Genomic DNA, 27,842 nt, shown 5'->3' on the forward strand with positions numbered 1-27,842 from the left:
AAATGGTAAGCAAGGAGTGCTGCTGCAGTTGCCCTTAGAAGTCAAATTTTTGCTGCCAATTTGCAAATGAATGCCAATGCCTTTAGATTTATTTTTTTTAATTTCCAGGCAGCTGTTTGTGTATGTTCATTTTAATACAGTTTGTCATTCACTTGGTACACTTGGTCTGCACAAAGTGTGTTATTGTAAACAGAGAATCTCTGACAACATCACAGCGTGAGACAACCAGAAGAAGTGTACTGCAAAGAGAAACCGTCGCTGGTATGTCAACATCATAGCGTCTCATGGAGAACTAGCTGTGCTGTCTCACATCTGAATGCATCATCTGCAGAAAACCTGTCAAATGCTGCAACGCTGCCAAATAAGAGACATCAAGAGAATAAATATAGAGACTCTTCAGCCAGCAAAGATACTGAATACATCAGTCACCACGTGCAATTATAACGGGGTGTCATCGTTAAAGAAAAGACCGTTTTGGAGCCTCTGCCTGAGAGACACACTGCAAGCATGGCTACAATTTTGAAGTCTTGTTCGAGCTCTATGAACAGTGTCCAAATTTCAATCAGGGTATCGTCCATGCTCACTCTCCATCACAACATCCCCAACCTATCCCAGGATTCATTGCACTTCAGTGACAAACCATCTCTTCGAGGAGGTAATGGCGCCGGCAAGCGACGAGATGTCCGACACTTGAGCATCACGCTTCAACTCATCCGAACAGCTAACAGCACACGTCCAAAATCCAAGGGGCTTTAAAACGTTCTCAGTGTCCAACTTCCGCTCTGCTAGGTAAAGTATCGGCAAGTATTCAGTTGACTAAGCAGATTACTAAAGTATTATTTTAACTCTGTAGTCGGTTGGCTGAATTTGGACAAAAAAAACTAAGCCCGACAGAACTCATGTTGTACTTTTTATAATTAAAGCACAGGCTGATGCCAGTTTCTGTTTTTTCCTTAAAATTATTCCACTGCAGCATGTTCCTGTCACACTGGTGTCATTTTAGATGTAGAAGCCCCAAGACCCTGTAATCACCTCCGTCAGTCAGAAGTAAGATACAAACACAAGAGTTGGCTCAGTTTATCCAAAAGTGCTACGAGCCAACGAAAAGCAGTGATTTATCATTTATTTACAGTTTCTGAGCCATGTGGTTTTTAATTAGTAAATTAAATCTAAAGTAAAAAGCTGTATGTTTAGCGTTTATTAAAAAAATTACTGATCAGGTGATATTTGTTTTACAAAACATTCCCACCAGAATCTGTGTGTTTAGAAGAGTCAAATGTTCAAATGTTCAAACTTCATTCACAACAGTCATTTTGAAGTAAAGAATTTTTTCTGTTAGACGTGAAAATTTCCAGTGTGAATTTTATTCTTCTTTTAACAAACCGGCACACTTTCTGCTATGTCACAAAATTACACAGTTATTACACATTGTGTTCAGCATTATTTGGCATGTTGGATACATCTTCAAAACAAGGTCAGTGTGGGAAACTTTACTGGACATTTTCTCTCAACTGGATTTTCAAGATACAACCAAAAACAAAAAGAAAAAGAAAAGTTTAGGGATATTCACACGTTCATTTTCAGTGGTGTATGGAGAAAATGCTTTTTTTCTTTCTTAACCCATCAAAAAAAATTATACAAGGCATGTTTGATGTTACTTTACATAGTTTACAGATATAAACAAAGGCCAGATGTATGTAATGGATGTAGTAATTGAGACTTACCCCTGAATGCTGTTAATTTGAATTGAATTCAATTGATTGAAATTGGCAGCATCAGTGACGCTGCACCACAGTGATAGCTGATGTTTTTGTAGCATCTTTATTTATCTTCTGTCATCTGGCTATGCGTCATATATATGTGGGTACCAGTCAAATATTTGTCTCTAGCATTGCAGGGTATTTTCTATACCTAAGCTGGCAGTCACACTTCAGAGCCTTGTTAAGTGGCCTTTTCGTCATACACTTCTTAACCTCCTGCAGCTAAACTCTCAGCACGAGAGTGGCCACAAAGCCGCATGGTGTCATTTCACCCTGAAGTGGGTAAGAGTCACTGGAAGTCTGGTAACCCCCACCAGCATCCATTCTAGTCCAAGAAAGAACAAGCTTGAGTGTGGACTCCCAGTGCATCTCTGCCTTTTCAGTCCCCATCAAAACGTCAGTATTTGTGTCAATTAAACATCATCTAAAAAAGTCCGGTCCAGTGGTGGGGGCAAAAAAAGTAAACCTCTGCCAAGGAGGATATGTTTTCAAATTTTCATATATTTTACTTTTCTTTAACCTTTTGTTTTAAAAAAAAAAAAAAGAGAAATCTATTTATTTAGGGGACTGATAGTGTGCAATTTGGTGCAGATCTGAATTAAGAACCTAATGAATTTAAATCTGCTTTTATATAAATGTGGTTTTATCTAAGGCGACTGTTGGGGCTTGGCTGAGGTTTGTTGTAATTTCAAAACACTGCCACTCAAACTGCGGCTCTGCTGAGCTCTTTTGTGTTTTACAGTTAACCAATGATTTTAATTGAGTGATATGTTTTTGGGAAATGGTCATAACTGTTAGCAGACGGCAAGGCAAGCGGACTGCATCACCATCACTGTAAATACTACACACAACAACAGCTTTGAATAAAAATGAATATAGGAAAAGTTTCCTTACGCAGTTCTGGCTATTTCTTGCAAACTTATCTTCAAATTAGAAAAGTTTATCCACCTTTAAAAAAAAAAAAAAAGAAAAAACTTTACTACACTTGTCTTTACCTACATCCCTGCAGCTGCGCAATTTCACAAGAAAATGAGCCATAAGAGAGAAAATCATTAACATCAGCGAAAGATACTTCAGGCAGAGATAATGGCTCAATGTGCTGCTCAATGATCAGAGCAGCCAGCAGGCTTTACGGCCTCCTGTGTCCGTCCCTATCTCCACATCCCGCTCTCACAACATCCAAAGCACTAGATGGGGAAGGAGCCCTAAAAACACAACTCCTAAGGATAAAAAAGTGAGCGGGTATGACAGCAGTAAATTGGCTATCTCCTCCCCTGAGCCTTACTCCAGACTTCCCCTGCATGCTGAGCAATTTGAATTGTGCTGTAATTGCTTATGTTGCTTTTCTCCGCTCATCACTTCTACAGTAGAATAGAATTTGATCTCAGTTCTTTTGCCCGTGGTTGGAATTCTCAGTCATTTACCCCTGTAGGAATAATACTAAGTGGCGGGTTAACAAAAGAAGCCGAGTGGAGTGAGTGTTGCACTCAGCTTTTATGTGCACCAAGTTAAAGAACTAAAGGTTGGGACAGAATAGGATCTCTCATATGCATAATGTGATAATGCATTCAACTTTTATTGAATGTTTTTGTTCTACGAAGCAGCGGTAAGTTTGGTGCAGTTTCTTATTAGCTTGTTGTAAAGGGGATTATCTTGGTCAACCACGGTGTGAAGGAGGTAAAGAGCTGAAGGGGCAGCAGAGAAATGGATGGGACATGAGTCATGAAATAGAAATCAAAAGCCGTGCTCAGGTCCGCTTGCAGAGGAGTAGACTGGTTATGGGTTTGGGAGCACGTATAGTGGATGTGGCCTTGGGCAATGTGCTTCTTGTTAAAAGAGGGGATGCACTTTGAGTGTGAAGCAGGCTCTAGATGGAGTATTTTGCCCAGACAGCACTTCTCGATTCACCCATGCACTCAACTATCTGCTCACATTGTTCCCTTCCTTTTCGTGGGCTTTGGGGCAAGGACACAGTAGATGCTGCAGGACGACATGGTATCTTTCAACACTTGAGGAGTCAGTGATAGGAGAAACAGAATGAGAATTCTTTTTAAGAGAAACTGAAAGAATGAGAAAAGTTAAGAGAGATCATTTCCATTTCTCCCTCACCAATTTCCTCTACGGTTCATTCTGAGTGCTGTGATGGATTTGAAAGTGGTAGCGAGTGTAAAATATGAGCGGAGGATGAGATGGAGGCTTCAGTAGCCCCAACTATTCCAGTCCAGGATGAGTGTGGTCAGGAGCAGTAATGGCAGCACAGGTGCTGCTCGACTGGATTCCCCTCGCTGGCTCCCTCTGGTTCTCGATTCAGTGTTAGAGTCCTTCTCAGAATAAGGCGGGATGACATTGAACTCCTCGCTCTCTTCCTCAACCTGCTCCTCTCCCTCGCTCTCCTCCATCTGCAAAAGCAGGGAAAGAGGGATTCTTACAATCAAGGAGTCAACATCACAAGATGTCAACAGAAAGACAAAATACAGACATACATGTAAAAATATTCTACAGCTTAAGACGAAAAACAACCAAGGACAAAAACCCTGCAAAAACAAATACGAACTGTAATGTTACAGTTTGTCATTGCTCAGTCGTCTAATAGCCAATCATGACATAAATGCTGATACAGTCCAGGCCCAAAAATTCTAAGATAAACAAAAAAAAATGTCAGCGTCTCCTCCACCGAAACGTAAACTTAAGTCCTAAGGAGAAGTTCAGACTTAAAATAGTCTTTGGTTCAAACCTGGTATTAACATCTGTCCTAAGAGATCAGATCACAAGTGATATTGAAATGAGTAATGAGTGTGTCTTCTGTCACCACATGTGATTGGATCTCAGTTCCCTGCTAAATACGTGCAAAAAAACGAGTACGCCATTTCTGCTGGCAAAGACCAAATAATGTTTTGGGTGAGCGGCTCGCAGATCTACTATGAAAAAAGATGTGAACCACTCATTATGTGGTGACCAGTGTGTGGCCACATGCGTCCCAGACCACCTCTGATTGGGGTTTGAGGGATAGGATCTCAGGACGCATACGTTCAGACCTGTGTTGACCACTGATGTTAACACCAGGTCTGACCGCTGGCTGAATCTCAATTAGGTCCATCATGTTGACACACACAAACAATAACCATGCACTGCCAAAAAATCCAAAATCCACAAAGTTACCCGACTTAAAATCAATCTGTCACCTACAGGGTGTGTGTGAGGTTTGCTGCTGACAGAAATACTGACGCAGTATCAAAACATATCCAGTGTGTATCAGGACACAAGGAGACACCGGACACACTGGCCTTTTCCATCTGATCCGCTCCCTCCACAGCAGAGGGTCGCTCCGTGTGAAGTTAAATTAGCAGCTGCAGATATCAAAGCTGTGGGGGGGAGCCTGTACTGTGTATAAACAGGTCAATACTCTCCCTGACCTCCACTGTAAACTGCAAACAGCTGGCAGCATGGATACTGATACTATTCTCCCAGCTGTTGTGTTACATGTTATCTGGCACACGTGAAAACAGTGAGCATGTGCAATAAAGTACATGTTTATACCTTCTGTTGTTTTTGTATTGATGCAGGCACATGCTGTATGTATGCATAGGTAAACATAGAAACTCAACATCACCTGAAAGTCTAAACTCTTGATGGACTCTATGTAACATGACCGGTGTCAAGAGGCTAAATGTGTAACACCACATTTTCAAATGTAAAAATGATATCATGAGAAGCAAAGACTTTTAACCGTCTTCCTCCAAAACATGACATTTTATCGCTTATGACAAATACTGAGGTTTTGAAAAACCCATTTAAGGATCCCTTCTGATTAACTCGGGTCAATTCCTTGAGAAATGCATCCAGTGTGACGTTTGAATAATAAAAAGTTAATATATAAACTCATAAAAGAACTTCATCGACCGCTCACACAGCCAATGGTGGTCGACTGACTGTTAACAAACATGATGCTCAATGAGCTGACTGTCGCTGCAGTGCTGCCCAGATGTTGGCTAACCTCATTTTCAACTTAGAATTCAGAGTGAGTCCCTCGACACTCTTCTCTGTGAATATACTGTTTTTCAGCTTGATGCAGTGGCTCTCCTGTGGCTCAGGAGATAGAGCAGGTCGTCCCCTCACCAGAACAGAAGGGCTTGGATCCCTGGCTCCTCCAGTTCCCATGTTGACGTGCCCTTGAGCAAAACGCTGAACCCTAAAGCTTGAGCCCGATGGTCAAAATGTGACAGATGATGTGCACTGTATAAATGTGTGTTTGAATGGCTGAGCGTGACTCTGTATAGTCCTTTGAGAGGCCGTTAAACCTATAAAGTGCTGTATAAATACAGTCTATTTAACATATATGTTGACAGTGGATCATGTCGTCCTCAATCCAAGTGGGCTGCGTCTACATCTCCTGGACAGGGACTGGTTTGTAGACAGGTGTGGTCTGACGTAGGCCTGTTGCCAATTCTGCTGTTGTATTCTATAATGTTTTCGAATAAGGTACAGAGAAAATAGTAGTCTTTCCAATTGAATGGAGAAAATTTAGTTTCCACTGTAATATCATTATGGTTTTACTCCCAGTAAAATGAACGTCCTTGTTGTTCGAACATTATATAATTGGAGGAAAAGACTACTTCTTATTCTTGTTCAATTGTGTAATGCTGTCTCAATTTCCTGAAATTGCAATTTCTGCAACACAAAAAAAATTCACACTGCAAACGAACCGATGGTTTGATCCTCCTCTTTTAGTTTGACTATAATTTGCCAACTGGTTCGGACCGTGGTCTGAGGCCCCCATCACACATATTATTTTGGTTCAGACAAAACTTAAAAGTCCGAAGGTCTGAAAGTGCCCAAAAGCTACAAGTGTATATATTGGAAATAGTAAAGGTTTAAGTTGATAATCAAAACAATCATTTACTGAAGTTCCCTTCTATCTCCGGTGTGTTTACTCACTGTATATGGGAAATAGGATGGTCGCATCCTATTTCAGTAAACTCTCATTCCCCATATTCCTCCCATTATAACTGATGGTCCTCTCAAACACAGGAAGGAAGGATGGTTTGAGGGTGAACAGGCTTGAAAGAGGCTCAGCCTTTACCTCAGACCTTGGCTTAGGCCTGAGTTTTCATTTTCTAAAGTCTATTCAAATCGGCCTTGACATATCACTGGCATCAAAACTAGAGGAGAGCACTTGTTCGTCCCCCCTCCTGCTTCTGTTGTAGCACTGCACCTCATTTCCACTACACGTTTCAAAAATATACATTTTCGAGACTTTCCTGAAATGAAATAAACAAATCTTTCACATGAAAGTTTCTTTAATTATTGCTGACATAGTCTAAAAAGTGCTACATAATAGGAAACCCAAATGCCCCATCCTTAAATGAACTGTACATTTGTGTTTCCATTATGCGGCCCAGCAGCGGCAGGGATTCAGTGCTGTAAGGGATCGTGGGATGGGACAGGAGGAAGAGGAAATGTGAAATGAGAGGGATTAAAATGGTGAAAAAAAAATGGAGTATATGGAGCAGATGGGTGTGCATACATGAATATTAACAGTAAGGGTTGAGTCTAATGCTGGAAACACCTACGGCTAATCCTGAGCCACAGCGAGAGGTGGGGGGGGGGGGAATAATCGGAGGTTATACAGGGAGCTGCTCGGCCTGAGTCACTGCTATAGTCCCTGTGATTCTTAGGTGTAACCATCATTTACAGGAGCGACCACTTCTTTAATTCAGCGCGTAGCAAGTGACCAACACCAGCACGCGGGGAGAGAGTCAGGAAGTGTAGGCAGCACTTACACTGGTGAATCCTGGGAGAGTGTTAACGCTGACGTGGACCCTCTCCTGGTAGACACGCGGGGAGGGCTGAGAAGCTGGCACAGGAGTGTTCTGCACAGCGGGAGGCGCCGAGATTCCCATCGAGCTGATGGCGTTGCCTGAAACAGAAACAGCGGGGGTCATCTTCAATAGGATCACACCGTTATTCATCTTTTGAGCATCACCAAAATATTACCGGCGACTTTTCTAAGCATTTGGCACAAGGTCAAAACTTTTATGTGTCCAACACTTTGTTTTCTGACACATACAAAACAAATACCATTTCCATCAGCCCTGATACCACTTTCTGTATTTTTTTATATATACCATAGATGCTGTCTTGTCGTCCATCTACAGCTCCCTAAAAGTGAGGCCACCATGTCTTGATGGCCCCCTGGTGGCTGGCAGCAGTATAGGTCATAAACCGAGCCTTCTCCATGTTAGTGGGTGGGACATGGACCAAAATAAATTTTTCTCAAATATGGTTTCTGTCATTTTAAGTAGCTCTTATCACACTCATGTTTGTAGTGCTAGATTTTCAGGGAGCGTTGGTTTCAAACGTGTCATCCGCTGATTGGTTCACACACAATGTGGACTTGTCTCCCAGTTAAAAGAACCGATCAGGCCTCTTACTGTTGTAGGGTTACACATTAAATACTGTTACATAACAGCTGTTAATTCATGTACTTTTAACAATACTTCTCAGGGTGTATCTATTAGTGCATTATCCACCTCTGTGGGCTTGGCAACAATTCAACAAGAGATCACTTGATCAGATTTGGTGACAGGATTCGTTGACTCCACAGAACTTGGAAATCACATTAACATTTGGCAGACAGCCACGCAGCGGGGAGAATGTCCCTTGCCATTAATTTATTTATAAGAAAACATTATGGTTCAATGGTTCGCCCTCTCAATAATCAATTATTACCCACCTCATTTGAATTCTGTATTAATGCACATTATAAAATGCTCAGATAGAGCAGCGTCTCAAGATCAATTAAGTCCGTGCTCAGATATGACAGATAAAAGGTAACATTTCCTCTGCCATTATCTCGACACAGGAAAACCTGTGAGTGAGAGTCAGTGAGATTTTTGACATCAAACTGAGTTTGTTCATTTCTCTACTAAAGACTCTTGATCAACATGTTAATGTATAAACAATACTACAATACAAAGATACTCCTCAAATGCACTCATCCAATTATCCAGTGAGAAACATAGCAAAACATTTAAATGTAAATGGTGTGATACACAAGCGTTGCCACAATGGCAGCTGAGTGTTTCATCCTTGGCCACAGTCTGAAAGAAATCTCGGAGGTAGATGACATCAGCTTAAATGTGTGTTATATAAAATATTCAAATATGCTTGATGTTACATCATCAGTAACTGATGTCAACACCAAGCACAAGCTGCCACATTTGTAGTAAACATTACAATCCATCATGTGCACTGCCTTTCTTATACGGCAGGGTTTAGATACACATCGCTGCTGATTGGGTAACGACAACGAAAGACAACGTACCTCAAAGGCCGTTGCACACGGTCAACATGTCGTTTAACTCAGAAAACGTAGCAAAATGGCCCATAACATTTGGAGGTTGAACGTGCCCCAGGTTTGTCAGAGGACATCTGTGGGTTAACAACGTCATCACTTCATCAAATTGTATATTTGGAATAATTTCACGGCACACCAAAGAGCAATAGGGTGAAAAAGCTTCACATCTGTGACCATTCTGTTTGCTGTGGTTGAAACATCCAGGAGGTTTAGGATTTTCCCTTGAAACATTCCTTGTACACATTTACATCATCCACACTACAAGCTGCTCGTATTTCCTGCAGGAAACTCTCAGAGCTTCAACTCCCTTTGAGCTGCAACGGTTAGCTCTCATCACTGTGACTCAGCAGGGACAGTGGTAACCTCATGAAGTTTCACTCACGCAGACATATGTTGTTGCTGAACATATGCAGGATGCGCTGACAGCCCTGCCATTCGTTCCCACTGCCGTCACACGTGCACCACTGGGACACTTCCGTGCTGCTGTTGCTCACGTAGTTGGGAGTCATGATGGTTCCTGGTTAAAGAAAGAAGACAAAAGCCCTATTACAGGTGCAACTCTAAAAACCTTTCAAGGCAATATTTCCCCTCAGGAAGAGGATTTTCATTTTCAGCCCACACCCTGGTGGAAGGTATAAGAAGCAGTCTGCTAACAATATTAGTCTCCCTGGGGATCTGCTGTCACCAATTTTCCAGCTTTCTATACTGATAATTGCACAAAATTACTTTTTATACAGTATCTGAAACAAAAGGAAATCATATCACCTGGATCATAATTCGATTACATCATGGTCTGCTGGAAATGCAATTTTTAAATCAAGTTTTTTAAAGTGATGCTGACTGGATTCCCAGAGCGGCAGCTTTTGCCAGTCGAGCATTTATGAACCCAACAAAATGAAAATGATATAAGCCAAATATCAGTTAGACTCCACTGGTTATTTTCCAGTAATGAGTCCTTTGTGTAGCTCTCACTCTGTTTTTTTCCCTGAACTATTCCCTCTTTCAGTCTCTTCTTTCTCTTTATGTTTGCTTCCTCCATCTCACCTATGAGTCCAGCGTAGGCCTTCAAGCACATGGCTCTGCTCTCTCGCATACAGCCAGAGGCAGACAGAGTGGAGGGCTGGCAGTTGTGTTGGAAATCAGCAAACCGTGATCTGCAACACACACACACACACACACGCACACAGAGGAGAAAACAGTTTTTTCATATGTCAGCACAGAGCAACAGTGCATTTTAGAGTGTTTTGACAATTTCATTTTGGGATTTGGGGTCGAGCTAAAACAAAACAACACACTCCACAGAGCAAGAGTGCAAAATGTAAGACAGAGAAAAAAGATGGCTGATGTGCACTCGCATTAAAACCATGTGTTATTTTATCAAAACATCAGCAAGACTCCAGTTTATTTTCCAGTCCGCCAACATCATCCAACTAATCAAAAACTTTCTGCTCCATGGGGGTCAAACACTTAAAAGTCAAGTCTAATAGTAGTATTACATTACACTACAATAGTCATAGAGTAATTCTAAGAGGATTCAAATCTATATATTTTAATTGTAGATGTGTGACAAGAACGTGACGTTCGGCTCTCTTTTAATGATCTAGAGACAAAAAACGATATATGAAAATACTCAGTATAAAATATAAGTTGTAACACTCACCATCTACTGTAGAAAGTACTAGCACATGTAAGTCAGCCCAATGATAACAACATCTAACATCACTTCCCAAAAATGTGACTAAATAGAAACAACCGAAGAAACAACTTTAATGATGTTAGCCAGGTCTGTGATGTTTTGCCGCCGCTTGTTAACCACAGTGAAGTCACACTGGGTTCTTTACAATCATTTAATCCGGCTTGTAGCTGGTGACTATAGCCTCAGCAGTCTGGATCGCTCTGGATCGCTCTGGATCACTCTGGATCGCTGGACACGATCCACAGACTTCTATCATGATAATTCTGCAACCTGAGCTCATCTTTTAGACTGACTATTAAAACTCAAAACCTGTAGCATGTACAGTAGTGTGGCTGGCTGCAGTAACATGCAGGTACAATATACATGATAAACTACTGGGCGGCTGTGGCTCAGGAGACACAGCGGGTGGTCCACTAACCAGATTGTCCGCAGTTCTTTCCCAGTCTCCCTCATTTCACTCGCCGGAAAATACTGAACCCCAAATTGCCCCTGACGTCTTTTCCGGCAGTGTATGAATGAATGAACTATAAAATATATGACCGCATACTATGTCGTACTGTGTACTGTGTTTAGAGTACTTATTATGCGTACTTATATGTCCTGTCTACTTGGCATTTCAATCCTGTCTATGTCCTGCACATAGGGCAGAATTGACAATAAAGTTGACTTTGACTTTGAAAATCGCTATATAAATACTAAGCATTTACTACACACCCACACAGACCACCATCCTTAAACTGGGCTGCTAACAAAATTAACTTGAACTGGAGCACAGACATGATTATGTTATTGTGTGTGATGAACTTTTCTGAGCAGGTTTAACAAATTAGGATTTGAAAAAGCAGTGGGGACGAAATCGGAAAATCGAAAAAACATGGAATCTCCAGTGTAAATTAATATGAAAAACACATTTGAATCAATCAGACATTTCCGTCAACAACCTGAAGAAAATATGGCACCGCACATGTTGAGCTGAAAGTGAAGACGCAGCAGCGACTGTAAGAAGGTGACGAGTGTTTCTGTGCTGTTCCCACACTCGGCAGAACACGTGTTCACCATACGTGTGGAACAGAAGAAGCTCGTGTCAACGGCAGTTAGTGTTCCTCGCTCTCTTGTTTCAAATCTGTTGCTAATAAAGCAGAAGGAGGATTTTTCCTGACATACTTAGCTTTTTTTGTCTCTTGTCATTAATAATCTCTGTAACATTTACACATAGACAAGACCGTTATTATCATATGTATTATTTGATAGTTTCCGCTTCTTGAATATAAGGATTTACTTCTTTCCATTGTCCTTTTTCAGTAAAGTGAATATCTTTGGATTCGGAAAATAATCAGCAGGTTCATCACGGCTGAAAAATAATCATAAGCTGTGGCTGTAAATGCTCATAACACTGCTGCGTTGAGCCTTTATAACTGTTCTTTAGGCTGCTTTGAATGGGGACACACTGAGTCATCCTTTGCGGTATTTGTAGTACACATATTTTAATCTGCATTTCTAATGTCCGGTATTGTACTTGAGGTACTTGATGTACTTACCTACACAGCTCGTCTCTGGAGCAATAGTTCTGCAGGCTGAGGCAGTTAGGCTTGCCCGCTCTTTCCTCCCCTTTCACATTCTCCTCATAGGAACACGACGGGACGATGGTTTTCCTCCGGCGCTCCCCGCACAGAGTGTCAGAGCAGGGACAGAAGAGCAGAGCGAGGCTGTACTCCTCCGGTACGCGCTCCAAGAAGCGCCGCAGGGCTTTGTGGCATTTCTGGCGGTTGCAGTTGTTCTCAGAGGCCGCAGCTCTCTTGGTGCAGGCCACGACATATTCTGACCGCAGGGAGCCACACTTTTCATACAGGCCACAGTCCTGAGCTGCCTTCAGACACTGGTTCTGGCCATCCACAGAAAGGGTGGAAGCTAGGGGAATTCAGAAAGGGGACTCAGTAGCAAAAAATGTCCTGAAATATATCTTATTTGTTCGCCACACAAAGTAAGAGGGGAACTCTACCTGCCATGATGGAGGCCATGCGCGACATCTCAATGTTTCTCACCAGATTCAACTCCAGTTCTTCATATGGAGACACCTCATACTCATCGTATGCTGCCAAAAACATTCACAGTGAAGAGTATTATCACATGCACTATGCAGCTGAGAATTAAAGGTTCAGTGTGTAGAATTTAGTGACATCTAGTGGCGAGGTTGCAATTCACAGCTGAACACCCCTCACCTCACCCTCCCCTTTTAAACATGAAAGATAACCTGTGGAAGCCTTCAGTTGTCATAAAAACTCAAAAGGTTTAGTTTGTCCAGTCTAGGCTGCTGTAAAAAACATGGCGGCCTCTGTAGAGAGGACCCGTATAAAGTATTTAAATATTAAGGGCCCATTCTAGGGTTAAGAAAACAACAATTCGTTCAAGTTAGATGAAACACACTAGTGAAAACATCACTAGGATTATTTTATATTCAATTTCTGCTGATACATCCCTTTTACCAAAAGCTTACACACTGGACCTGAAGAAAAAAAAAAATACCACACACACATGCAAGTGTTTAAACCCACCTGCAAATCTCACGGTCCAGTAGACCTTGAGGCAGTGCTCCTCCCTGCGAGAGCCGCGCTGACACTTGCAAACTTGCAGGGGGCGGTGCTGCTGCACAGAGTTCTGGGCCTCCAGGCACTCCAGGCGGGCATTGGGGCCAAGCGGCGACACCGCCTCCTCAGCCGCACAGTACTCCAGCAGCCGGTAGAGAACCATGCAGGAGTGCTCTTGAATGCAGCCCTGCTCCGCCACCAGACAATCTAAGGATGCAGATACTGGAACGCTACCTGAAGGAGAGGTTGATATGGTCAGTGGACAGAGCTGCCGCCTGTAAACACTGCCAACAGGTGTGTTGCTGTATTACGCACGCGTATCACCCAGTGTTAGTCCTTACTCTAAACAGGGTGTAATTACAATGTGATTTGCAGACGCTCCACTGCACTACAGGCTTCCATAATATCCAACGAGGAGGATTAAATTGAAAACACACAAGTGTAATAAGAGCAGCAACGTGGGCGCAAACTTAATGCTCCTCACAGAAACACAGGAGCCTCTCAGATGATTTAACAACACTATAGGGTTGTGTTATGGATTGTAATTATATCATAATGATCCCATCATCTTCTCTGGGACTCCTAGTTGACTTCTCTCCTAATGCTGTTATGTCCACAGGTGTACAGTTTCTATGAGTGCACTATATTTTTTTTCAGCTCACGTAATGTCCTCAAGTTTGTACTGATACTGGCTACATGTCAATCCCAGCTTTGTGTAGCAGCTACAAGTCACTTCACTGAGCGGAACCACAACATATACCTCTTTTACACCCCAATTAGAGGGTATAAGCTTTTTACTCATTGCCAGTAGAAGAGTTTGCTGTTTCCCCCCCCCCCCCCCCCCCCCCCCCCCAGTGCGTCATGTTCAACGTCACTAATGCACTGAAACTGAAGCGCTCTTGCAAAATTAACATGTTCACCCGGGTGTCACATTTCTGTCAATGTGTCAAAGGGGGCTGTGATCTACACGTTAGCCTCATCCCTCATATCTCACACCACAATGCTCTCCTATCAGTGCGATCCACACAGGCTCTCCTGAAGTCAAACACATTTTATGGATCTGTGGCACCTTCCTGTCAAATCTCCTTTGTTTGGTCTGTGCGAGTGCTTCCTAGAAACGCCGGAGAGTCAGCAGCAACGGTGCTTTCATAAAGTAAGGCAGGAAATAAAGGAAGGCTAAATGGGGATGAGGTGAAAATGGAAGTTAGATGTTTAGTCCTGGATCCTCCTCAAAGAACCTGAATCCCCAACAAGGCAGAATTTCCCCTGTAACACCGGCAACAACATCAAGGATACGATGTTCACTGAGGGATTATCTTCTTGCCACTGAAATAAATATAGCAGTAAATATGCAGTCACAAATCTAAAAACCATGATATGACATTGGTTGCAATGTAAAATATGCAGAACTAGAATGTCAATCAGTAAAGTTCCTACCTCCACCAAGGCTCAACAGTCCCCTAATAACACCATATCTAAATTCATTCGATCCTGATTTTGTTTGGATCTGCAACCAAATTGCACCAACACTCATAAATATCAGTCCCCTAAATTTGTCTGATTGTTTTAATCAATATCCATGAATTATTCAACGAGAAACCAAGGAAAATGTTGAACAATCCTGCAATTTTAAAGTAAGACAATTTAAATCCTGGATCCGCGCCCTGATCTTAACTAGTTTCATGGTTCTCTATAAGGTCGTTTTTTGCGTTATCCTGCAAACTAACAGACAAACAAATTGAGACGAGAACATTATAACAGATGTGAAATGTAAAAATATTGCGTTTGAACATTTCCGATGGGACACATTAAGTATCTACAGAGACGTACTCATGGATGTCTCGCACAAAAGCTCTGCTGTTGTTATTGTAAAAGGACACGTGAACAGCTGCAGCAGGGTCCACGCTTTCCACCAGCGTCAGACACTATCTCCACATGTAAGGATAAAGACAAAACCAATTTATTCAGCACAGTTTGTCTTTTTCCCCCCAAACAAAAAAAAACAACTGATACTTTCGCTTCCAATTTTGTTTTCAGACAGTGACTGAAAAGTCCATTATGAGGATGTTTTCCCCCTCAAGTTGTCTCGAACAAATAGTCTGAGGCAGACATTTTTTTAAATGATGCATCAGCAAGTCGTACCTAGAAAATATGCTGCTTGAGGATACTTTAAAATAACATCAGCCGTATATATATGTATTTGAAACACGGGCTTCATCCCATTGCCTTATATAAGGGTCGTTGAGTAAGGACGAGTTTGCAGATCAGCAGCTACATTTCCTCCTGAACTAATCTATTTTTCCCGTATGAAATCTGTGGTGTCATTAAGCATTAAGAGTGGTTTGATTCAGAGTTCTGTCTAGAATGTCTGGAAGTGAAAGAAACAAAATGGTGGAAGAATGCATTCTGACGGAACATTTCAGGAAATGAATTCTCTCAAATGGGACATGTAATTGTCCCCTGCAATTAAAGTTTACACCCACATGTTTTCCAAAGGAGACGATATGAACACACTTTTTATGACATATCCTGTCTCACAGAAAAGTGTTTGAACTTGCCAGTTATCAAATATATGTCCCTGCTTTATCTTCACACGGACTTGGGCATCAGTGCATTAGCATACACCGTGCATCTCACACACACACACACACACACACACACACACACACACACACACACACACACACACACACACACACACACACACACACACACACACACACACACACACACACACACACACACACACACACAGAGTATTGTGTTTGATCGGTCGCACACTTCGATTAAGCTCCTGCTGACTGGCGGCACAAAGCGCAGCTGCAATCCAATTCTGCTGCTGCATGTTTTGCAATCTCTGGCTCCGCATGAGGTCCATGTCTCACTTCGGCACGAGACATATCATAAACAGAGGCTACGCTTCATCACCGCTGCAGCAAACCTGCCGAGGCTACCGCAGTGACTCCGTAAGGCAAGAGGTGGGGTGGGGGGAGAAAAACACAAAGCAATGACTCATATTCACAGTCACAGCTCCCAGAGGTATGTAAAGGTGATGATTAACTGTCTATCTGTGTATCATCCCACCTTGACAATTACATCCAAGTAATATATCCCACCATGCTTAGCTGCAGTTTAAACAGACCATATGGAATCTCTTGTTTGGGCAGTGAATAGTTTAAACATTATTCCTTCTCAGTGTTTGCTCCCCCTGGCCCACCTTTGATAAAGAGAGACTATCAGCAATTTTAGTTTGCACACAGACAAACACAGAGAGAGAGAGAGAGCGAGGGAGAGAGCGAGGGAGATAACAAAAATCGATACAAAGTACAGAGCGGCTCTGTTAAATCTTGTCCAGCAGACAGGTCATATTAATTTATCATAACTTGAACATTATTTAATATCATGCTGATAAAGAAGCACCGTGTTCACATTATGTTTTTGTGAGATGCACCAAATTAAAGTCCGGGTTCACTGAGTGGTTGGTCTGAGGAGTGTGTGTTTAATGCAAAAAAAAAAAAAATGGAAGAGAAGTGCGAATGGGAGATGAATTACCGTGATATATGAGCAATAATACACTCTCTATTGATTTCTCACTGGGGTGATTAATAGAATTTTGCGAGGCAAAGCTGATGAAGGTTAAAGCCACAAACGACAAACCGCACACTGAGATTCACGGGGAGCAAAAGTGGTTCGGCAAATTTCTCTTCCTCTCTCGCGCGTGGGATGTGCAGCAGGGCATCCACATTGTTTGGGAGTAATTTGAGTGGAGAAGAGGAGAAACCGTGGCGGGAGAGGGTGACTCTGTTCTGTTGGGGGATCGTGACAAAAAAAGGGGACTTCTTGGAAGGAAGTCACAGGATTCAGGAGGAAGCGGGCAGCAAGTCGGCGAGTGAGGCTGACACTAACTGTTACTAGTTACACTCATTCTCCTGGTGGGCTTCCTGATGGGACTGTGCATAAATGAGTGTGTCTATATGCACGCTGATGTTCCACATAAAGGCCTGATATGCTCTTAATCGGAACATGATTGAGTTTTTTTACAGAGTACACTTCATTGTTCAAGCACAGGTCAAAGGAAATTACAGACAATTAGCGAGAATGGTAGAGCGCATAAGATAAGAAAAGATAAGATAAGATAAGATTAGTCCTTTATTAGTCCCACAATGGGGAAATGTGCAGTATTACAGCAGCAAGAGTCAAAAAGACATCAGCAAGTAATAATTAACATGCAATACTTAAGTGTAAGGAATATAAAAAATATATAGAAATATAGAAAAATATGAATGTAATTAAACTAGTATATAAAGTGTATATACCTCTCCCCTTAAATTCAAACAAACTGTGGGCATGACTTTTTTCATCAAGGTCCATGAATTATTCGCTGAGAAATCAATGAAAATGTAAAATAAATGCCCTATCCAGTAATGTTGAAGAAACGGAAATAAAATACTCCTGGACTAATCTTGCGTACAAACAAACAAACAGTCCAACCAACAAATAAATGGAGAGAGGAGAAAACATCCTTGTTGGTGGAAGTAATCAACATCAAACAATTATTTATAAAAATGATTTTCAGTCATTCATTTCAGCCAAATAAACACTTAAAGTATTCAGGTCACTGTCTGATGCTAAATCAACTTTAGGAAATTGACATGCTTGCCGTATACTATTATCTTACATTTTATAGCCCAAACAATTCATCAATTAATCAAGAAAATAGGCCGCAGCTTAAATGGTGATGAAAATAATAATCATGTTGCAGCTCTAATGAAAAAAAAATGTCATGACTGGAATGACAATAAACTTGTAAGTTTGATGACTCAAACGTCCGGACTCACAATAATGTCCAGACTCACAATAATGTTTGCATGTTCTCCATCTGTTTGCGTGGTTTTCCTCCCTCCCACCATCCAAAGCAGACTGGTTAACTGGAGACTAAATTGTGCGTAGGTGTGAATGTTTGTCAGCGACCTGTCCATGGTTACCCCACCTCTCGCCCAATGTCAGCTGGGACTGGCTTAAGCCCCCCCCCCCAGCCCTAAATGGATGGATGACATGTGACAGAAGTGACCTATGATAACCAGCACATTTTCAATCTTAATTTCACCCTGGTTGGTGTAGATGCAATGTGTTATTTAAATGTGCTTCCTCATTAACTAAATACACAAACATAATCAAAATACTGTGCAGTTAATTCAAGGTTACTGTGCAAGTAAACACACTAATTGGCCTTAAGAGACCAAACTAGGAAAACTCTAGAGTTAAAAAAAATAGAGCTGCGAGACAATAGAGCACATGTTAGTAAATCAAACGTGATAAAGACTTTCCTGCCAAAACACTTGTTTTAATTTTGATTTAAGCTACTTCATTCAATATACATATTTATTAAAAAAGTTGGACAGATGGCTAATGGAAGGGAGGTCTTTGTAAACAATAGCAACCAGTAGATTGGGTCCAAGCCTAAAAATACACAATACAGAAAAAAATCTCCAAGTGGCTGACCCCATCGCATTCCAAAAATTAAAATGCCTTTATTGTGCAGAGTAGAGCTGGATTAACAAAACTCTGAACCATCTTGTGCCACAACTGATTATTAGGGATCTTTGACGGAGAGTTTGGAAAAGTGTTTCAGTTTTGTGATGAACACTCCAGGTTTCCATTGTGCACTGAAACAAGCTTCATGGCCTGTTGTGTGCTTGTTTAGTGGACAGAGGTGTTTCCGCAGGGACGACACAATCACCTCTGATTAAAACTCGTGTGGGCTTTCTTTGACTCTGTCGTTCCTGCTCTGCATGATGCACTTTCCACCAATCGACTCACTGGACTTTAAACTTCTATTAACATTAAACATATGCAGCCCTGCCTCTGGGCAAGTGCGGTCGTGCTGCTCTTTATTTTAAAAGAAAAGGGAAAAGCTGTTTCTAGAAGTGTACTTATTTCCCACACTGTTTAATTCAATACTGATATTATTCTCAAGGCTGCTGTTGAGTTTTTAAGGTTTTTCAGGTTTCATTTTTTATGACAACAGTCCCTAAACTGCAGCTACTTATTGAATAAAACTTCCTCGGAATACCTCAGCTGTCAAACAATGTCATATTTACTTCCTCCCCCATGTCAGCAGGGATGGGCTCCATGCAGCGCCCCTACTATGACCCAAAAAGGATAAGTTGTATGGATAATGGATGGATGGATATTTATTTATCTCATTTTACATATGTCATAATTACAATTATTGAACACAAAAAAATTCCCCCCATGTTTCTGGGTATTATAATGTGTTATTATTACTGAACATTGGTATATTATATAAAACCTCTAACCCTTTTCTGCTCTCATCTTTGCCCCCCCCCCCTTCCTTCTCAATCCCCTCAGGGTGCCGCACCTGCCGCATTTCATTATTCTCCTCTAAAATCTCTCCATACCGCATCTCCTCCACATCTTTCTTATCGCCCGTGGGTTCCTCCAGACAATCACATCAGGACAGCACTGATGACAGCAATAACACTTCATGTGTGAGTGAAGAACACACCTAGAGTCTCACTCAATAACCAGGAGAATAGAAATCTCCTGTACAAAGCCCAGCTCACAAAACAACTGGACTTTTCCACCCCCTGACAAGACCCTGTCTCCACAGAAGGCTCCAATTTGATTTAATCATACAACACAGGCTGAGGTGCTGCTAAAATGATTTTTTTTATCTAACAAAGCTAAAAACCAAAATTGCCCGAAAGTGCTACATACAAGGGCAAATTGCACCTTTTGTTTGCTCCTCAATTTGTATGAACTAACAAGCCTGGATCTCTGTGTGACTGCAGCTTAGAAAAGTACAGAACAGTTGTTCTGCCTCTAATCAGACTTTCACCCCACAGAGGCGACTCAATGAGGAATAAGCAAAAGAAGGTGCCACCATTCTCATTATTATACATACAGTTGGGATGGTAATAGAGTATTAAATTTAATAACTTAATGGCACCCAGGCTACATCAACACAACTACGTTTCAACTCTGCTATGGATATGCCTGGCGTCCACACTACTCTGGAGTTTAGAGCCACTAAAACAGAAAAGTTTAGAAACACTGCCCGGCCATGTTTTTAGTTTGAAAACTCCAGGGCAGCATTACAGTCTGGACGAGCAGAAACAGAGATGTTTGGAAACAATGACGTGGACACTCACAACTGCTCGCTGATCACATGATCACCTTCCGGGAGAAAATAGTCAGCATTAGCCTCGGCCACCAGCTTAGAACACAACAATGGATAACTAGTTACAAGTGATGCTGACCCTGTTGTCTTTGCTAACAGCTGTTGTGCAGTTAAACTCTGCTTACATGACATCTGCCTCCTGTGTACAGTGGTACGTGCATGCCCATGTACCATCGTGGTCACTTGATATGCGTTTTCAGGCATGTTACTATGGACGGGGATTAGAAATGATACCGAGCCAAAAAACGCTTAAGTGTTCAGAGTAGTTTTCAAAAACGTACTGTAGTTTTGCCTCAGTAGAGGGCTTATCTCCACCAAGGCCCAACAGTTCCCATGAATTGAATCAAACTTCACACACTCACAGATATCAGGTTCTTAAATATGTTATCAAGATCCATGAATTATTCTTTGGGAAAACAGTGAAAATGTTGAAAAATGTTCTATTTCACAACATGAAAGAACGTCGAAGAAAGGTTGTTCCCTGAGGCATCCCATGTCCTTCCACCAAGTTTTATGGAAACATATTTAATAGTTTTTGTGTCATTTTGCTTATAAACAAACAAATCAACAAAGCAAAATGAAATTAAAGTACAATTACTTGATTGCTCCTGTCCAACATATGTGTTCTGACAGGATGTGTTAAGGGTCAAAGCCCCCACAGGTGACAACACAGTGTGTAAAGGAATCATCATTTCATGTTGTGAAATGTACAGTTAACCATAGCATTGAGTGGGAGGTATAAGGTCAAGTTTAACGAGTGGCACGCAGCCACGTCGTGCAGGCAGCTTCCCTCCACGGTGCTCCAGGTGAAATTCATACTTGCATCAGGTGCGGCATCAGCCAGTCAGGGCGTCTGGAGCTGTGTCAATATTTCAGGATGATCCTTCCTCCTGCTGCAGCCCCCAGATTACGATTTGCCACAGAAATCCTTGTACAGAATTATTCTATGGACAGGCTTTTTATCAGGCTGTGGGTTTCTTTTATGTGCCATCGAGCATGTAAAAGTGACAATGGAGATTCAGCGCACACGTGACTGACACATAAATGATAAAACGAAATATAACATTTGAGAAACTTTCAGGCTTTAATGCAGTGAGCTTGATAATGAGTTCTGTTGTCACTCAAGCAACAGAAAAGCAGTTGTCATTCACATTTCAACGTTAAAGTTACCCCTCTGTGTGCGGGTTTTAATTAAAATGATTTCTTTAAAGTCAAACCTCAAATAAGAGAAATAATTGCATTTGCAGAAAGCGTATATTATTGTGTTTTTTATCTAAGCGATGTCCAATAGGCCTGTTGCCAATTTAATCTTTGTGTGCTGTCGCCCTAAACAAAGCTAAATTACAGGCACAGAGGAGAGACAATGCCTCAGCAGAAGGAGAGAAAGAAGAAGAGTCTGTGGCACAGTGGCAAAGATAGAGAAGGCAAGAGTTTGGAGGAACCTACATATGTGCACAAAGAACAACTGTCATCAGATCATCAAACTCTGAATAGAAGCAACTCGAGCATGTGGGCATTAGTCCATTGAACATCTGTGCGACTTCGCAAAGCCTGAAAATCAGCGCCAATTAATTTACGACCACTGTGTTACGGCTCATTCGCGTCCATTAAACGAGCTCCCAGAAATAGCAACGCTCAGTCACCAGTCAGTCTGCACTGGGACTTCAGCAGTAATCCACAAAGGCCTCGCAGCGAAGGGGCAAAGTCACGTTTAATGTCCTTCAACGATAGCCAAGCCTGCCATTGATTTATCTCGAGAGATACGCTGACACGTTCAAAGTGATCACCCGCATTATATGCGTGACGTGTTTCTATTCATTGCAATTAACAGGGCGAAAGAAGCAGACAGCCCATGTAAACAATAAGCAAAACTGGCAGAGAATAACTGAATATTGGATCAAATCAGTGACTCGTGCCAGAGGAAACAACAGTTTCTAGGACTCGGTTTCTAGGTTGGACGTGGGACAGAGGAGTGATCCTGAAACATTACTGACGACTCTGGTGAATTTTAGCTCTGAGCTTTGGGGCGTCAGTGGTGACATATACTGGCAGAGCTGAAGTCCCCACCTCCATTGTTTGGGTCACAGAGTTGTACAGGGCCAGATATATAACAAGGTAAAAATAACATAGCATGAAGTGACAGTTCAGAGGGGCTATTTATACAATACCTATAGACTTAGACAGGGAATGTCCTTTAGACCGAGCCTATGATTAGATTGTTAAAGTGCAGTGCAGATAAAGAGCAGCTTTGTATGAGATGAAAGGTGACGCACAGATTTCACTTTTTCTCTAATGGTGTCAATAAAACTAAATTGAAGTCCAATCATTTCTTCTGCAATCAGGTATAATGGCAGAATTCCACCTGATGACAGACTCCTCTCATTTGCACCTGTAATGACTCAGATCTCAGTTAAATGGCACCTGAAAGTGCTTCTCTCCGTGTGACTTCACCTGAGAGTCTGACAGGTGGATCTGGTGATATACCGGGGACCTGAAGCTTTGACATTCACACGAAACCAATGCGTCACTTTTTGATACTATTCTTATCTTATGAGCAGTATATTCTGGTATTATCTAAATTCTTCCGGCTGCAGTAAAACAACTCACAGTATTTATGTGTATTTCTGCAGTAAGGAGCACAGGAGGTGCTTTTTCCCCCCATACGTGTTCACAGTGGACACGGATACACGACCTGTAGACAACACATACAGTCAAATCCATAAATGTGAAAAAGATTCTCTGCTCCGGCTCCGGCATTGATAAACGCTTGTGATCAGAACGACATAATTTATTATCAATAACCACATATCGACAAGCTTTACATGCTCCGCTGGGACATTTCTTATCAAGCCCCAGTCACTATTATTGACTTTAATTACAATAACTCATGCAGGAGTACCAATCATGTAATCATGCACTTTAATGGCAAAACACACACACAGGTATTTCACTGTCTTTCTGTGTGATCAAGGGCGAGGGCCAATCCTCACCGACGCTACAAACCAGTCAGTCATGCTGGTGCCATGAAGTTATAAATGTTTGCTTTCATATTAAATTCCTCCTCCCATCAATCCCTTAATGCACATTTTATGTAAAATCTCCATGATTTACAGAGGCAGTAAAGCCAACATGCTTTCACATAAAGCACAGCACCGCTTTGGTTGAACTATATTCCTGTGTGATATTTCCACGATCTGCAGGGACAGTCTAATCAATATTTGGGAGATGAACAGCTCTCCCTGGAACGCATCCAAGGCAGAAATCACGGACCTGAACCCATGATGTCACCCACATGTAAAATCTAATGCTGCTTCTAAGATAATGAAGGGCAGACTGGTTTTTATATGGACGTCTTTACTGGTATTTTGAGGGTGATCTCAAAAGTTTCCCTCAAACCTGGAATAGAGTAGGAACAAAATGTGACACTGAGAATATCACTAAATGTAAAATAAAATTCTGTTTTATGCTTAAAAAACCCAAACATTTTCTGTTATTTCTTAATTATAAAAATTAGGCAATTGTCATCTTATAATTAAGTTATTTCCAAAAATATAAAGTCAAATCCTCATGTGCATGTGGGTTTGGGGCTTTGTTACAATCCAGGTAAAGGACATGCATGAGAACCTCTTGCAGACATGAATGGATTCTTCTTCAACATCACATTCTGTATAATATAACATAATCTAAACCACACACACACTAACAGACTAACCTCAGCGATGGGTTTTGCATTCTGCATCTAAACAGTGCGTTAGAGAAAAGGTGTCGCTCACCATGAGAGAAGACGTTGAGCAGAAGTCCAATGATCAGCATCCTGCCCGGTGACATTGGAGAGTTGGGCAGTGGGGAAACTCGCACACGGGCTCGCTGCAGCTCAGTGACCCGTCTCCTGCCACATCCAGCCGCCTCCTGTGCTGCTGCTGCTGCTGCTGCTGCTGCCGCTCGGACTGAGGCTGCTCGGATGGGGGGGCTACAGCACAAAGTTGGCCAAACTGAACCGCGCGCGCAGCTGGAGCGATGCAAGTTGTCGCGATGGTCGTTGTCCCATTTACTTGCCGGGGTCCCGGTTGTTGTTGAATCTCTGCGGATCCCGAGAAAAAACACGTTTATCCAAGAAAAGTTTCTCTGCTCTCGAGCTCCTGTCGGACCGAGCTCAGCCTCCCGAGTGCGCGGTTGTGTCGCAGTTGCGCAGCTCCACAGTTGTCCGGCGGAGTTTGGATCGGTGCGCACGGAGAGGCTGCGCGGCGCATCTGCTCCCGGTTAAAGGCGCAATGTGATTGGCGCATGGAAAGGCTGGATTGGTCCACAGGGGGGATGATGTCGACTGTTTCCTGTGGGAGAACAGCTGGGCTGCTGCAGACAAGTTGACGGACACCACAAGGTGTGGAGGCTACAATCAGGCCTATGGGTTCCATTAAAAAGTCAATTAGCCCCGCATGCTTAAGGGGGTTGCAGGCACATCACATGCAAAACTGTTTTCATTGTTTGTTGTGTCTTAATGGTTTTAAAGACTTCAAAGCAAATCTCCCCTGAACGAACACTAATGGCTTTGACCTTGGAACTGAACTTCTCATAATATATTTTGTGACTTGCATTCAGAGGAAGTTTGCTTCAATTCACTGAGGAAGAATGTCTCCTCTCTCCTCTCGGACCATATCTGCTGGACCGCGGTTCTAGTTGTAATTTGTACTTCCACGCTTGCTGAGGTGAGCTTATGTTGAATTAAATGTGTCCCCCGTACCCTGTCTGCCATGAGACCAGTTTGCAGCCCCACCGCCTTTTTTTTTCACTCCTATCAGCTTACAGCAGGAGTGGGAGTGTGAAATCTTTACTTGTTCCACTGAAACCTCTAACGCAGCTGGCCTGTGGCTGTGGGGTTACCATGGGTCCAGAGGGGTGACATGGAGTGAAAAACACTCAAGTATATCCCACTCACCTGCAACACAGAGGTGTATGGTTTCCATTTGTTCACATAAAAAGAGACAGTTTCATTGCAGAGGGCCATCCTATCATATAAGCCTCGAATAGCCTTAACATTTGCATACATGGTTACACCATAGCCTTTCTGGGAAAAGCTTTCTCACACATGTGGTTTGCATCATCTGGAGGAGACAAGGAGTCATTAAGCTTCCTTGTAGGTTTTGATTTTTATACAAATCAATCAACAGATAGAATGAGTTTGTGATTGAATGGGGATCCTCAGCCCATTTCTGCCAGTGAAAGAAAAAAGGATGAATGCTAAATCAAAATAATGAGTTTCAAAAGTCAAAATTTGAGACCGTTATTCATAATGGTGAGATTGTGAGTTATTATGATGATGTAGTCAAATCAATCAAATTGTATTTGTATAGCCCATATTCACAAATCACAGTTTGTCTCATAGGGCTTTAACACGGTGTGACATCCTCTGCCCTTAACCCTCAACAGGAGTAAGGAAAAACTACAAAAAACAACCTTTTAACAGGGTAAAAAGAACGTAGACACCTCAGAGAGAGCCACATGTGAGGGATCCCTCTCCCAGGATGGACAGAAGTGCAATAGATGCCACTTGTAATGGAGAACATCAGAAAGATAAGTGTATTTACAGCATTGGTTCGAATAAACACTTTGTAGCATAATGGAAGGTAAATGAATTGATGGATTATTGTCAGTAATGGTAGAGTATCTGAGTAGACATATTGTATATCAAGCAGTCTTGTTGTAATCATAGTCCATGGTCAGCAGCCACCATAATCAGGATCCACCATCAGGATCGGATGCCACCATAATCCACAATCATGATCCACTGCTGCCATCAGGATCCACCATCAGATGCCAACACGATAAACTCTCCGAGTGAGAGATACAAAGTCATTATTTTGAGACACTAAGTGGTTATTTTGAGAAGCTAAGTCATTATATTGAGAATCTAAGTCGTCATTTTTAGATGCTGAGTTGTTATTCTGAGTGAGTAAGTCATTATTTTGAAAAGGTTTCTCATTAAAATGACTTCCAGGATCAGATCTACATTTGAAACACAATCTTCCCTTGTTGCATATGTTTGTTTGAACCCATATGTGGAGTATATGAAATCATCCAATTTACAGTTAAAATACTACACTATAGAACTGCACTGTACAAATAAACCCAGCGCTCCCTATGAGAAGAAAAGCAATTTAAAATTGCAGAGTGCATTACAATGACCTGTTGTCCTCACTATAATTAAAAGACAGCAGAGGGATTAGTGGATTAATTTACACACCCTGTTCAACTGGATGCTGAAGTGGCAGTAAGATACAAGTGGCTAGTGACTGTCATTCAAATGCACCAACAACAAAGCGAGGCCTAAAATAAGACCCTCTCATCCGCAGTAAGCACGGCAGCACCAGGCGACCTCAGGCTCCAGTCAAACTAAAGCATCTGTTCATATCCAAGCTGTTTACCGTGACGTCATACACATGTGTGGGTGTGCGGGTGACTAATCTTGAAACAACTTGTTTCAGGTTTAATTCACTGTTATCTTACTGTCTCCTCCCGATAACACCTACTCCTGCTGCACAAGTTTGCAAGTGCATTATCCTCAGAGGAGCTTTGACACCGACTGCACCGCATCACAGCAGCTCCTCCCCGTGGTCAACACAGTGCATGAGATAAGACACCAAGTTAGATCCAGATACTCCAACTGAGTGAGCACTTGTTCCTGGGAGATAAAGGTGTTTTTTTTAATGACAACGCTCTTATCAGGGTTCTGTGTGGCCACACTGCACATGGTTTGGTATAATAAGCCATCAACAAGGCCCCGGGGACAACTGCACTGTATGTTCAACAGCTGGCATCATCACGATGAGAGCCACTCTTCCAGTTCCGTTGCTCGATGAGGCTTGAAATAAAACATATTCATGAACTGTGACGGAGACATATGAAGAGTTATTATTGCCGTGACATTGAGATCTGAAGTGCAACCGGAAGCCAGTGATATGTCAGGCCTCAGCAGCCTTCTAGGTCATAGAAGCGTTGGAATGAATGGAACTTACTTACATCCGGTTGTTACGAGAGCTAAATAAAGAACGTAAGTCTCTTGTCACCCTCTAGTGGGCAAAAGAGATGCAGCACTGCTTCTAAATGCCATCCCTGTTACACAGTACCACAAATTCCACATAGAGCATTTCAACAGGTGCCAACAAACACTGTCGTAAAACTATGTACATTATGTACTGCACTTAAGTGCACATTTAGGGGGGGCTTGCATGGTACTTGGGAA

At 42.1% G+C, this 27,842-nt stretch overlaps 1 protein-coding gene across 3 annotated transcripts; it reads right to left on the reverse strand.

The window, feature by feature from the left end:
• Positions 1–1,345: 1,345 nt before the first annotated feature.
• Positions 1,346–26,109, reverse strand: LOC117774912 (GDNF family receptor alpha-4-like). 3 transcript variants are annotated; one of them, XM_034607614.1, is made up of 9 exons: positions 25,407–25,533; positions 24,376–25,004; positions 13,366–13,632; positions 12,813–12,905; positions 12,352–12,721; positions 10,162–10,271; positions 9,500–9,634; positions 7,541–7,677; positions 1,346–4,159 (listed from the first exon to the last, which is right to left on the reverse strand). In XM_034607614.1, exons 2-9 carry the CDS (start codon positions 24,428–24,430, stop codon positions 3,959–3,961), a joined length of 1,368 nt encoding a protein of 455 aa, XP_034463505.1. In that variant the 5' UTR covers positions 24,431–25,004; positions 25,407–25,533; the 3' UTR covers positions 1,346–3,958. The 3 variants fall into 3 exon arrangements, with proteins under 3 accessions (XP_034463505.1, XP_034463507.1, XP_034463506.1); XM_034607616.1 differs by lacking the exon at positions 25,407–25,533 and adding an exon at positions 26,102–26,109 and having other exon boundaries at positions 3,593–4,159; positions 24,376–24,683; XM_034607615.1 differs by having other exon boundaries at positions 3,593–4,159; positions 24,376–24,683; positions 25,344–25,580.
• Positions 26,110–27,842: the final 1,733 nt, after the last annotated feature.

This window comes from Hippoglossus hippoglossus, chromosome 14 (genome assembly GCF_009819705.1).
Source record: "Hippoglossus hippoglossus isolate fHipHip1 chromosome 14, fHipHip1.pri, whole genome shotgun sequence".
NCBI classification, from domain to species: Eukaryota; Metazoa; Chordata; class Actinopteri; order Pleuronectiformes; family Pleuronectidae; genus Hippoglossus; species Hippoglossus hippoglossus.